Source organism: Crotalus tigris, unplaced genomic scaffold (genome assembly GCF_016545835.1).
Source record: "Crotalus tigris isolate CLP2741 ecotype Arizona unplaced genomic scaffold, ASM1654583v1 scf7180000024439.5362192, whole genome shotgun sequence".
Classification (NCBI taxonomy): domain Eukaryota; kingdom Metazoa; phylum Chordata; class Lepidosauria; order Squamata; family Viperidae; genus Crotalus; species Crotalus tigris.
In genome coordinates, this window is record NW_024100609.1 from 3,250,555 (window position 1) to 3,264,165 (window position 13,611).

General features: G+C 38.3%; 1 protein-coding gene and 1 long non-coding RNA gene across 2 annotated transcripts; both read right to left on the reverse strand.

Moving 5' to 3' along the window:
- Positions 1-944: 944 nt before the first annotated feature.
- LOC120302907 lies at positions 945-3,130 on the reverse strand. The gene is made up of 5 exons (XR_005555273.1): positions 1,878-3,130; positions 1,609-1,682; positions 1,410-1,503; positions 1,212-1,297; positions 945-1,117 (listed from the first exon to the last, which is right to left on the reverse strand). It is a non-coding gene; the product is annotated as an uncharacterized LOC120302907 (long non-coding RNA).
- A 3,694-nt stretch (positions 3,131-6,824) lies between these two features.
- On the reverse strand, positions 6,825-13,464 carry LOC120302883. Its single transcript, XM_039331899.1, has 9 exons — positions 13,227-13,464; positions 10,009-10,074; positions 9,740-9,813; positions 9,541-9,634; positions 9,343-9,428; positions 9,135-9,248; positions 8,993-9,039; positions 8,793-8,876; positions 6,825-8,275 (listed from the first exon to the last, which is right to left on the reverse strand). The coding sequence occupies exons 1-8, from the start codon at positions 13,462-13,464 to the stop codon at positions 8,849-8,851; spliced, it is 747 nt and encodes a 248-aa protein (XP_039187833.1). The 3' UTR covers positions 6,825-8,275; positions 8,793-8,848.
- Between the last annotated feature and the right edge of the window lie 147 nt (positions 13,465-13,611).

Consider the following 13,611-nt stretch of genomic DNA (forward strand, 5'->3'; position numbering starts at 1 on the left):
TGTCTTGGTTAAAGGAAGAGGTGTAAAAAGTGATGTATGTCACTTGACTACATCTCTGAGCCACAGCTGGTCCTGGTTGTTCCTGGTTGAGTTAAGACGGGAGAAGAGGGAGTCCCAAAAGAGGTACAGGTGTCTTTGAATTCACTGAAACAGATTAAAAACAAGTCGGTTAGAATGGAAATCATGTTAGTGCAATCCTGTATTTGAAGAAAAACCAGATCTTATTTTGAAACAGAGATTAGAATTTCAATAAAAAAAATAACTAACACATTAAATTACACATCAAATAGCATTTTTGTCTAATCCAAACGAGCCAGTTGAAAGAGACAATAATTTATCTGATGAATAACTTCTCAGCAAAAATTAGCAGGTAGAATATTAGCAAATTTTTAAATTACATTTGCCTTTGGAACAATGCAACCCAGCACGTCAGGAAAAGCCATCTAAGCTCTATTTCTAATGGCATAAGAGAGGGCATTCTGTCTCAAATCTCCTGTTTCGTGGCTGAATTTTATAGCCTAATTTCAATGTGAAAATTTCAGGACAATTCATGGAAAAATTCAAACAAAAAAATTCTTTTTTTTTTGCCCGAGTCCTATCGCATTTCCCCGAAAATATTGACTATGAGCAGAATGAAACATAAACATATCAAATCACTTACTCCATCTCTACTACAATCTGTGGTTGGGAACCCACATGTTCTTGACCACGATAGAGTCAACTGTCATAACTTGACCCCGAGCTACTGTAAAAGAATAAAAATTGTGTTGCAAAATAGATTTGATTTTTACTACCAAATGTTGTATGATACCTTTTCTATGGAAAAAAAACATATAATGTCTTAAAAATGGAATCATTTACCTTCTTGACGCATTGAGATATTTTTTTCTATTTGCTTCTTGCAGAAGCTGAAAATTGTTAAACAAATATTTTAGAATGGGGTAGAGAGTCATCAATTGAAATATGTCTATTTCTCTCCCAGAAGCAGAAGGACAAAACTCACCGACAATCTTCTCTCAGAGTAAGGTATAGATAGCAACTGGGAGCAGATGGCATCGATTGCCTGGTCCCGGGCTCTCATGAGGTCTCTTCTCCTCTCCCTCTCTCTTGAGACCTCCTGTTAAAAGAAATTGAGCAAGTACAGTTAGTACATTATAAAATCTGGCTTACAGAGGTTGTTCTAATTTCTTACTATCATGGAACATACTTACAGCGGTGAGTCGGCTGATTGCCTTCTGCTCCCTTTCCAATTTTTTCTTCAATATTGCAACCTCCAACTCTTTTCTCTCAGCCTCTCCTGGCAAAAAAAAGTAACAAAAAATTAGAACTCGTACAGCCAAGATGAATAAATCGCTTTTGTTTTTAAAATGAAAACAATTAAAATGTTCTTAAGTTAAAATAAGACTCACTTTCTGGATCAAGATTTGTAAAGTGCTTCAGTTCCTCATTCCGCTCCAGAAGATGGGCCAGTTCGCTGGCTAAGGTCTTGTTCTCCTCTTCCAACTAAGATGCAGAAATTAAAGGAAGCATGCATCAGTCATCGAATATAGATACGCAGACAAAAAGAGGGGGCTTAAATCAGGATTGTAAGGGAAATGAATGACTTACAGCTCTTATGGTGGCATCTTTTTCTGCCAGCTCCTTCTCCTGTGAGGATGTCACCTCTTCTGTCTGCTTCTTTTCTGTATTTTTATGGGAAAACACTTGTGTTGTTAAACAATATTCCCAAAAGACATTACGTATTAACCCGCCAACAAGACTAACATTGAAGACTGGTCATCAAATAGGAAGGGTCAGGGGGGGTGCAGAGGGAGGGTTGCCTTTGTATCCCCACTCCTGCCACAGGTTCCACACAAACAAAAGAGTTGGTTACTCACTTTGTTCTCTTTGGTGGTCTCTGTATTTCTGCAGACAGACCTGCCAAAAGAAGACATTTTGAACAGCTCAGGACAAATCAACTGGAGGAGGCGAATTTACTAAGTATTATAAATCATAGTGTGGATACAATCACAGTAGCACATATCAATGCTTGGCCAATGTCGTGCTTCAGATGTTTTTCTTTTTTGAAAAAAATAGAAAAGAAAAAATGAATTTATGGGAAATTATACTTCCAAGGCTTTTTCTTCAGATGGTCTTTTGCTTTTGGAGTCAAAGAAAGTCAACTCAGTCTGGAAAGAAGGGATCCTAGACTCAGAAGACCAACTGGGTTTTTTTAAAAAAAATACACATATGGTAGAACTTCCCACTTATGAAAAAGGATTAACAGGAACAAAAGTTCCACTGGATCCCGTATGCTAATTTTATTTAGAGAGTTGGAGTGAATCAAATCAGCTAGTTCATCCTCATGCCCCTCTAACCATAGCATGAAGACCCTCACTAACCATTGTTAAGTAACAACCCTCACGGCATCACCTGACTTTCACCTCCAGCCAGCTGCAGGGACAGCTAAAGCTGCCCTTTAGTTGCTCTGCAGTTAAAGTGATGTTTTAATGGCCCTCTTCTTCCAATATAAACCTGGCTGTACAAACAATTGACCGTGCTGATGACAACATGGTCAGAAGCTAGGATCTTCCCATCTCTAGTTTAGTGTAGGGTGACTCTGGGCCTCGTGACTACTAGTTGTATGGATTTTAGGCAGCTGTTTGTAAATTGTCAAGAGTTGCTATGGAGTCATCAGTATAAAAATACTATTAAATCAGTCAGCCCGTGCCAGCTTCTCTCCATCTTTCCTCCGACACAGTTCTGGGCTGATAATCAGAGAAGACATTGCTACATGTACTGTTCAGGTTCCACTGTTGTGTCTAGTGAGGGAGCAGTCAGTGATATAAGCAAGTGGGTTGATTGTCATGGGAACAGGTATTTGGGGAAAGGGACCACATCCATGCATTGCAGCAGTTGTCTCCATCTGTCACAGCCAAACACAGTAGGAAGGGGTGGGGGGCTCTCTCCCCTCCCTCGTTACACCTGATGAATTGAAACAGGGATCAATGTCACTCTGAACCTTTCCCAGTGCTAAAAAGGGACAAGGGACAGGGTTAGGGTTAGGGTTAACCAGGACTAATGGCCAATGCAGTTTAGCATGCAGAAGACTAGAACACACACTATTTATTTGTTTATTTATCATATTTAAGAACTGCCCATTTCCCTCAGTCTAGGTACTATACAAATGCAATATTAAAAACACGAGCATCGTATATAAAATTTAAAAGAGGCAAGCGATGTTAAAAATTAATTAGAAGGAGGGATTTTATTATGATGATGATGATGATTTATGCTACATGTCATGCTACCTCTTTGAATCTTGAACTCATCCTAGAGTTACGCAGTTGACAAGTAAATAAATAAATAAACAAAAAAGAGGGCCTTACCTCAAACAGGAGTTTCCCTGCATAGTATAAGAATGTCTCCATCCTTAATGCCCTAAACTAAACTAATCCTAAACTAACTAAATATATTAAATATAATAAATAGATAAATAAATAAATAGATAAATAAATAAATTGAGAAATAAATAGATAAATAAATTGATAAATAGGTAAATAGATAAATAAATGGATAAATAAATAGATAAATAAGCAGATAAATAGAAATAAACAAATGTATTAAATAAGATGAATAATGCCTTAATGCCCTAAACTAAACTAATCCTAAACTAAATAAATAAATATATTAAATATAATAAATAGATAAATAAGTAGATAAATAGATATATAAATAGGTAAATAGATAAATAGATATAGATAAATAAATAGATAAATATGCAAATAGATAAATAAATGGATAAATAAATAAATAGATAAATAAATAGGTAAATGAATAGATAAATATGCAAAGAGATAAATAAATAGATAAATAGGTAAATAATAAATAGATAGATAAATAAATGTAAATAAACAAATGTGATAAATAAACAAAGATAAATAAGCAGGAAAATAAATATCGAAAAAGAAACAAAAGCTGAGCTATTAAAACGCTGTGAAATAAAAGCAAAACCTGACCACTACTCAAAACCCACAAGAGCTTTCATTTCACCAGAAGTTTTATTTGCTTCTCCTTTGTGAGCTCATCTACCTGTCGCCACCATTATGAAGCGTGACCTCACAAAGGAAAAGCAAAGCAAAGTGATGGGCTGTTTGGATGCTACTCAGAGATTTATTCCTTTCTGCAATATTTCAGTATTTTTCAATATTGGGAAAAATGTAATTACAAAATCCCGTTGATGCGTTTGGTGGAATCAGAGGCTGAAGTAAGAAGAAAAATACCTTAGAAAAATTAGTGCCACTGAAGAAAGCAGGGAGATTGTTGGAGAAATATGCACAATTTAAACTGAAAAAGGGGTGCAGAGGTGAGAGAGCAGAATTGGAGATATTCTTGCTCTTGCAAGAAGCAACTTTCCCTTTCTCCAACCCCCCTTTTCTCTAGCTATTAATTGTTACTTTTGTATTTTAATCCTACTTTGGACATTATTAACTCATATCTCTTTGGATCATATTAATTGTTATTATTACTAGTAAAACAAGTTCCCCCGTACGCTTTTCCATTCATACAGAGTCAGTAATTGAAATCTGAGAATAAAGAATATTTTCCCCAAACTTCTGCCATTACAGCTTGACATAGCAGCAGTTTGCCTCTCTCTCACCCACTTCCAGACCAATTCAGGGCTACAAAGAATGATATGACAATGTTGACTATAACACAGCAATTAAATTTGCAGCATATTGTCAACAATAACATCAGTGGCACTTCTTGATTTTGCTTTGGTTTTTTACTTCCTAATAGTCATTTCCCATAATTTTCTGGTTTCCAGAGTACAAGGTGTCGATCTGCTTCTCCTCAACTTTGAGGATGCAAAGACGTCAGAGAAATCTGTCATGCCCATTTGCAAATGTACATGTGTAAAATTTCCCAGGCCTAACAAATATAATCCTTAGGCACCTGCTAGCCATTGTAATCACTGGTAAGAGATGGGAATGTCCACCGAGGGAGACGCTGCTGGCATTCCTGGGCTCTCAATTTCACCCCACGTTTCTGCCATGTTTTACCAGGAGCCTCAGTGATTTACCTATCCTTCACCTACACTCGGATGTGGCCCTTCGGTCATGGCTGGTGCTGCCTCATGGTACCGGCAGTCTTTGGGAGGGATGGGGGGTTTCAGCATGTGTGGAAAAGTGGGACCATGGCAGATATGGAGTTTGGCACTTCAAAATATGATGTCATTGTGATCGGGGGCCTTGGGTGATGCTGCAGAAAGAGCCGCTCATCTTTCTCTGTGGTACAAAGCCAACCTGCCTGTTGAGTCCATCGGGACATAACACTGCCCTCCTGCGATGCACCTTGGGAAGCGCACAAGCATTTCCTATAACAGGGCTGGTATCTTGGCAAGAAAAACTTCTACTCTGCAATAGCATTGTGGTCTCCTGGCTACTGTAACAATGCCATATGATAACAACAACAACAACTAACCTTTCTGAGGGGATAGCCTGCTGCATGTCCTTCTGATTAGCTACAGTGCCTGAGACATACCTCCTTCCCCCCACCAGTTGGACACCTCTCTGGCAGCCATGTTATCCGAAGCTCTTGTGTTTTGCGTTGGTCAGCAGCTGCCATTTTTTATTATCTTATGCCTATAAATCTTGTGGTGGATAATGATGGCCCGTTAGACCAATGAACCTGCATCAACCAATGTTTTATCACCTGCTCCAGAAGTTCAACCCGTACTTTTCCCTGGGGCCACCTTTTTAATCTCTCCCCAGGCTGGATGAAGCATGCTCCTATTGGTGTTTCTGATAAAGAATTCTCTTTATAAGCATTTTGTAACATGATTTAAAAATAAATTATTCAGAATAAAATTTGGGTTAAGATTGTGTAATATATTTCTCGGGTTTTTAAAATTATTTTTGTAACTGTTTTTAATATCTCTTGTTGCATTGGGTGCCAGTTTGTTTTCCGGTCCAATTCAATGTGTTGGTTATCACCTTTAAAATCCTTCATGGCACGGGATCAGTTTACTTAAGTAAGCGCCTTGTCCCAGCCCGTCCCATCCAGTTAGGTGGAAAGGGTATGTTACAGACCCTGTCAGTTAAAGAATTTCTACTGGTGGGATCTAAGAAGAGAGCATTCTCTGCCATTGCCCCCCACCTCCTGGATCATCTTGCCTCCAGAGGTGAGGTTGGCCCTCACTCTCCCGGCCTTCCAAAGAGCATGAAGACCTGGCTCTGCCAAGTCATGTGGGGACCAAAGAGCAGCGTGCCACTTTGGGAGGGCCTGGTGTGAGCCTGAGAGAAAGTCCCTCCTCCTCATTCAGTTTTCATTTTGTTTCAATTCTTATCTTTTATTGCATGGAAAGGTCCTTTCTCAAAAAATATGGAAATCGTATTTATTGCAGTGTATTTTTGGCTGACCCCGAAATGCCTGAGATAGCTTCTTTGTTCGGTCTTCTGGCATTAACGTTGTTTCTCATAAGAGAGAATACTTAACACAGTTAAGGTCAGGCATTCCAAATGACACAAAAGTGAAGAATAAATGAACATATTAGCCATATCCCTCTTAAATTAGATCCTGGCAGAGGGAGGGAGGGAGGGAAGGAGAGAGGGAGAGAGAGAATTTAAATAAGTCAGGGTTAAATTAGATTTTATAAAGGTGATGTAGGTTTGTCTTCTTATGTAGGGTTCATGAGTCTGTAGTATGTGCTATAAATCATGTAGTGCCTGTAAGTGCCCGCCTTTGCAGGCCATTGAATAAAAACGAATTAAGCATTAGATTACCTCTCCTGCTCTTTCAAAGATAGCTGTTTGAATATATTTCTCCATTAAATATAATATATTTTATTTTAAAATGTATTTTACTTCATGATCAATAATGGAGATGGAATGTTTTGTACAAGAAAACAAATACAGAAAATAAGGCTATAAAAATTATGTTCTGCATTACGTTGACATTCATTATAATACAGGTAGTCCTCGATTTATGACTGTAACCGATTCTAGAGTTGCAGCGTTATGCCATTTGTTAAACAGGTCACGTGCTCCTGCCCAATTTTACCAATGTGCAAAATGGCTTACAAGCCTGAAGAAATTGCTTGGACCCAGTTTATTCATCCATTCATCCATTCATTCACTTTGTATAGCCTGTTGTTTCTCTGCATCGTGATTAAAAGGTCACCGATTGAAATTTGGGAGACAGCGCTGTACTCTTCCATCTGAACAGATTAAGGAATCGATGTCCACTTGGAAAGCCATGGAAAGCAATATAGAGCTTCCTTTCTCAGCTGAGGTGCACTTGTAAGTGAGAACGTTCTGTTGAGTTGTATTTGCATATCCTCTCATGATTCCGATAGATGAAACCCAGCAAAAGAACTTCAAGGCAAGAATTCTTCCTTAAAGAACATTTTGTTCAGGAAACAAAGTATTGGCACTACATAGTTCAACCCGAAACCAGATTCCCTTCCCCCAGATACAACGTAACTAATTGCAATTCCCACTCCCATGAAGCAGTCATTAATCACATTCTCCAATTAGCCTGAGGCAAGCCTTTCCACTGATTCATTGTTCTCACTATCAGGAAATTTCTCCATCATTCTAGGTTGGATCCCTCCATGATGATTTTCTGTCGGTTACTTCTTATCCTGTTCCAGATGCTTTGGAGAATAGGCCATCCCCCTTTTCTCTCTGGCAGCCCCTCAACTATTGGCAGACAGCTATCATGACACTCCTAATCCTTTGCTTGGTTAGGCTAGACACGCCTAGTTCAATCGTCGTAAGACTTAGCCTCCAGATCCCTAATCATCTTTTACTTCATCATCAACGGATGGGTGGACATTTGGGCAAATGGAAGGTATCAACTTGGCTGGCAAGGCCATTGACCAAAGCACGCTTGATGTCTTTCCCCTGGGCGCTCTTGAGGTGTTCTTTCTTAACATCCCAGGTACTCAGGGCAGAAACTTTCAGGGCACGGTCATCCTGCGTGACATTCAAATTTCTGGAAGCATTTTCCTGACTTTGACCCCAGACAAGAAATGGACGCCAAAAGCAATTTCTTCAGGAGCGTATTTGGTGGTGAAGGAGAATTTTCATAATACAGGTAGTCATCATGTTACGACTTCAGTTGGGACCAAATTGGGACCAATTGCCATTGTCTTGGTTAAAGGAAGAGGTGTAAAAAGTGATGTATGTCACTTGACTACATCTCTGAGCCACAGCTGGTCCTGGTTGTTCCTGGTTGAGTTAAGACGGGAGAAGAGGGAGTCCCAAAAGAGGTACAGGTGTCTTTGAATTCACTGAAACAGATTAAAAACAAGTCGGTTAGAATGGAAATCATGTTAGTGCAATCCTGTATTTGAAGAAAAACCAGATCTTATTTTGAAACAGAGATTAGAATTTCAATAAAAAAAATAACTAACACATTAAATTACACATCAAATAGCATTTTTGTCTAATCCAAACGAGCCAGTTGAAAGAGACAATAATTTATCTGATGAATAACTTCTCAGCAAAAATTAGCAGGTAGAATATTAGCAAATTTTTAAATTACATTTGCCTTTGGAACAGTGCAACCCAGCAGGCCAGGAAAAGCCATCTAAGCTCTATTTCTAATGGCATAAGAGAGGGCATTCTGTCTCAAATCTCCTGTTTCGTGGCTGAATTTTATAGCCTAATTTCAATGTGAAAATTTCAGGACAATTCATGGAAAAATTCAAACAAAAAAATTCTTTTTTTTTTGCCCGAGTCCTATTGCATTTGCCCGAAAATATTGACTATGAGCAGAATGAAACATAAACATATCAAATCACTTACTCCATCTCTACTACAATCTGTGGTTGGGAACCCACATGTTCTTGACCACGATAGAGTCAACTGTCATAACTTGACCCCGAGCTACTGTAAAAGAATAAAAATTGTGTTGCAAAATAGATTTGATTTTTACTACCAAATGTTGTATGATAACTTTTCTATGGAAAAAAAACATATAATGTCTTAAAAATGGAATCATTTACCTTCTTGACGCATTGAGATATTTTTTTCTATTTGCTTCTTGCAGAGGCTGAAAATTGTTAAACAAATATTTTAGAATGGGGTAGAGAGTCATCAATTGAAATATGTCTATTTCTCTCCCAGAAGCAGAAGGACAAAACTCACCGACAATCTTCTCTCAGAGTAAGGTATAGATAGCAACTGGGAGCAGATGGCATCGATTGCCTGGTCCCGGGCTCTCATGAGGTCTCTTCTCCTCTCCCTCTCTCTTGAGACCTCCTGTTAAAAGAAATTGAGCAAGTACAGTTAGTACATTATAAAATCTGGCTTACAGAGGTTGTTCTAATTTCTTACTATCATGGAACATACTTACAGCGGTGAGTCGGCTGATTGCCTTCTGCTCCCTTTCCAATTTTTTCTTCAATATTGCAACCTCCAACTCTTTTCTCTCAGCCTCTCCTGGCAAAAAAAAGTAACAAAAAATTAGAACTCGTACAGCCAAGATGAATAAATCGCTTTTGTTTTTAAAATGAAAACAATTAAAATGTTCTTAAGTTAAAATAAGACTCACTTTCTGGATCAAGATTTGTAAAGTGCTTCAGTTCCTCATTCCGCTCCAGAAGATGGGCCAGTTCGCTGGCTAAGGTCTTGTTCTCCTCTTCCAACTAAGATGCAGAAATTAAAGGAAGCATGCATCAGTCATCGAATATAGATACGTAGACAAAAAGAGGGGGCTTAAATCAGGATTGTAAGGGAAATGAATGACTTACAGCTCTTATGGTGGCATCTTTTTCTGCCAGCTCCTTCTCCTGTGAGGATGTCACCTCTTCTGTCTGCTTCTTTTCTGTATTTTTATGGGAAAACACTTGTGTTGTTAAACAATATTCCCAAAAGACATTACGTATTAACCCGCCAACAAGACTAACATTGAAGACTGGTCATCAAATAGGAAGGGTCAGGGGGGGTGCAGAGGGAGGGTTGCCTTTGTATCCCCACTCCTGCCACAGGTTCCACACAAACAAAAGAGTTGGTTACTCACTTTGTTCTCTTTGGTGGTCTCTGTATTTCTGCAGACAGACCTGCCAAAAGAAGACATTTTGAACAGCTCAGGACAAATCAACTGGAGGAGGCAAATTTACTAAGTATTATAAATCATAGTGTGGATACAATCACAGTAGCACATATCAATGCTTGGCCAATGTCGTGCTTCAGATGTTTTTCTTTTTTGAAAAAAAAAGAAAAGAAAAAATGAATTTATGGGAAATTATACTTCCAAGGCTTTTTCTTCAGATGGTCTTTTGCTTTTGGAGTCAAGTAAAGTCAACTCAGTCTGGAAAGAAGGGATCCTAGACTCAGAAGACCAACTGGGTTTTTTAAAAAAATACACATATGGTAGAACTTCCCACTTATGAAAAAGGATTAACAGGAACAAAAGTTCCACTGGATCCCGTATGCTAATTTTATTTAGAGAGTTGGAGTGAATCAAATCAGCTAGTTCATCCTCATGCCCCTCTAACCATAGCATGAAGACCCTCACTAACCATTGTTAAGTAACAACCCTCACGGCATCACCTGACTTTCACCTCCAGCCAGCTGCAGGGACAGCTAAAGCTGCCCTTTAGTTGCTCTGCAGTTAAAGTGATGTTTTAATGGCCCTCTTCTTCCAATATAAAACTGGCTGTACAAACAATTGACCGTGCTGATGACAACATGGTCAGAAGCTAGGATCTTCCCATCTCTGGTTTAGTGTAGGGTGACTCTGGGCCTCGTGACTACTAGTTGTATGGATTTTAGGCAGCTGTTTGTAAATTGTCAAGAGTTGCTATGGAGTCATCAGTATAAAAATACTATTAAATCAGTCAGCCCGTGCCAGCTTCTCTCCATCTTTTCTCCGACACAGTTCTGGGCTGATAATCAGAGAAGACATTGCTACATGTACTGTTCAGGTTCCACTGTTGTGTCTAGTGAGGGAGCAGTCAGTGATATAAGCAAGTGGGTTGATTGTCATGGGAACAGGTATTTGGGGAAAGGGACCACATCCATGCATTGCAGCAGTTGTCTCCATCTGTCACAGCCAAACACAGTAGGAAGGGGTGGGGGGCTCTCTCCCCTCCCTCGTTACACCTGATGAATTGAAACAGGGATCAATGTCACTCTGAACCTTTCCCAGTGCTAAAAAGGGACAAGGGACAGGGTTAGGGTTAGGGTTAACCAGGACTAATGGCCAATGCAGTTTAGCACGCAGAAGACTAGAACACACACTATTTATTTGTTTATTTATCATATTTAAGAACTGCCCATTTCCCTCAGTCTAGGTACTATACAAATGCAATATTAAAAACACGAGCATCGTATATAAAATTTAAAAGAGGCAAGCGATGTTAAAAATTAATTAGAAGGAGGGATTTTATTATGATGATGATGATGATTTATGCTACATGTCATGCTACCTCTTTGAATCTTGAACTCATCCTAGAGTTACGCAGTTGACAAGTAAATAAATAAATAAACAAAAAAGAGGGCCTTACCTCAAACAGGAGTTTCCCTGCATAGTATAAGAATGTCTCCATCCTTAATGCCCTAAACTAAACTAATCCTAAACTAACTAAATATATTAAATATAATAAATAGATAAATAAATAAATAGATAAATAAATAAATTGAGAAATAAATAGATAAATAAATTGATAAATAGGTAAATAGATAAATAAATGGATAAATAAATAGATAAATAAGCAGATAAATAGAAATAAACAAATGTATTAAATAAGATAAATAATGCCTTAATGCCCTAAACTAAACTAATCCTAAACTAAATAAATAAATATATTAAATATAATAAATAGATAAATAAGTAGATAAATAGATATATAAATAGGTAAATAGATAAATAGATACAGATAAATAAATAGATAAATAAATAGATAAATATGCAAATAGATAAATAAATGGATAAATAAATAAATAGATAAATAAATAGATAAATGAATAGATAAATATGCAAAGAGATAAATAAATAGATAAATAGGTAAATAATAAATAGATAGATAAATAAATGTAAATAAACAAATGTGATAAATAAACAAAGATAAATAAGCAGGAAAATAAATACCGAAAAAGAAACAAAAGCTGAGCTATTAAAACGCTGTGAAATAAAAGCAAAACCTGACTACACCACCACTACTCAAAACCCACAAGAGCTTTCATTCAGCCCACCAGAAGTTTTATTTACTTCTCCTTTGTGAGCTCATCTACCTGTCGCCACCATTATGAAGCGTGACCTCACAAAGGAAAAGCAAAGCAAAGTGATGGGCTGTTTGGATGCTACTCAGAGATTTATTCCTTTCTGCAATATTTCAGTATTTTTCAATATTGGGAAAAATGTAATTACAAAATCCCGTTGATGCGTTTGGTGGAATCAGAGGCTGAAGTAAGAAGAAAAATACCTTAGAAAAATTAGTGCCACTGAAGAAAGCAGGGAGATTGTTGGAGAAATATGCACAATTTAAACTGAAAAAGGGGTGCAGAGGTGAGAGAGCAGAATTGGAGATATTCTTGCTCTTGCAAGAAGCAACTTTCCCTTTCTCCAACCCCCCTTTTCTCTAGCTATTAATTGTTACTTTTGTATTTTAATCCTACTTTGGACATTATTAACTCATATCTCTTTGGATCATATTAATTGTTATTATTACTAGTAAAACAAGTTCCCCCGTACGCTTTTCCATTCATACAGAGTCAGTAATTGAAATCTGAGAATAAAGAATATTTTCCCCAAACTTCTGCCATTACAGTTTGACATAGCAGCAGTTTGCCTCTCTCTCACCCACTTCCAGACCAATTCAGGGCTACAATGAATGATATGACAATGTTGACTATAACACAGCAATTAAATTTGCAGCATATTGTCAACAATAACATCAGTGGCACTTCTTGATTTTGCTTTGGTTTTTTACTTCCTAATAGTCATTTCCCATAATTTTCTGGTTTCCAGAGTACAAGGTGTCGATCTGCTTCTCCTCAACTTTGAGGATGCAAAGATGTCAGAGAAATCTGTCATGCCCATTTGCAAATGTACATGTGTAAAATTTCCCAGGCCTAACAAATATAATCCTTAGGCACCTGCTAGCCATTGTAATCACTGGTAAGAGATGGGAATGTCCACCGAGGGAGACGCTGCTGGCATTCCTGGGCTCTCAATTTCACCCCACGTTTCTGCCATGTTTTACCAGGAGCCTCAGTGATTTACCTATCCTTCACCTACACTCGGATGTGGCCCTTCGGTCATGGCTGGTGCTGCCTCGTGGTACCGGCAGTCTTTGGGAGGGATGGGGGGTTTCAGCATGTGTGGAAAAGTGGGACCATGGCAGATATGGAGTTTGGCACTTCGAAATATGATGTCATTGTGATCGGGGGGCCTTGGGTGATGCTGCAGAAAGAGCCGCTCATCTTTCTCTGTGGTACAAAGCCAACCTGCCTGTTGAGTCCATCGGGACATAACACTGCCCTCCTGCGATGCACCTTGGGAAGCGCACAAGCATTTCATATAACAGGGCTGGTATCTTGGCAAGCAAAACTTCTACTCTGCAATAGCATTGTGGTCTCCTGGCTACTGTAATAATGCCATATGATAACAACAACAACA

Coding starts and splice junctions, on each gene's coding strand:
- LOC120302883 (XM_039331899.1), bottom strand. CDS start 13,464: ATGTCCCGATGGACTCAACAGGCAGGTTGGCTTTGTACCACAGAGAAA. Junction 9,249..9,342: donor CAATCAGCCGACTCACCGCT/GTAAGTATGTTC, acceptor TTCTTTTAACAG/GAGGTCTCAAGAGAGAGGGA. Junction 8,877..8,992: donor TATCTCAATGCGTCAAGAAG/GTAAATGATTCC, acceptor ATTCTTTTACAG/TAGCTCGGGGTCAAGTTATG.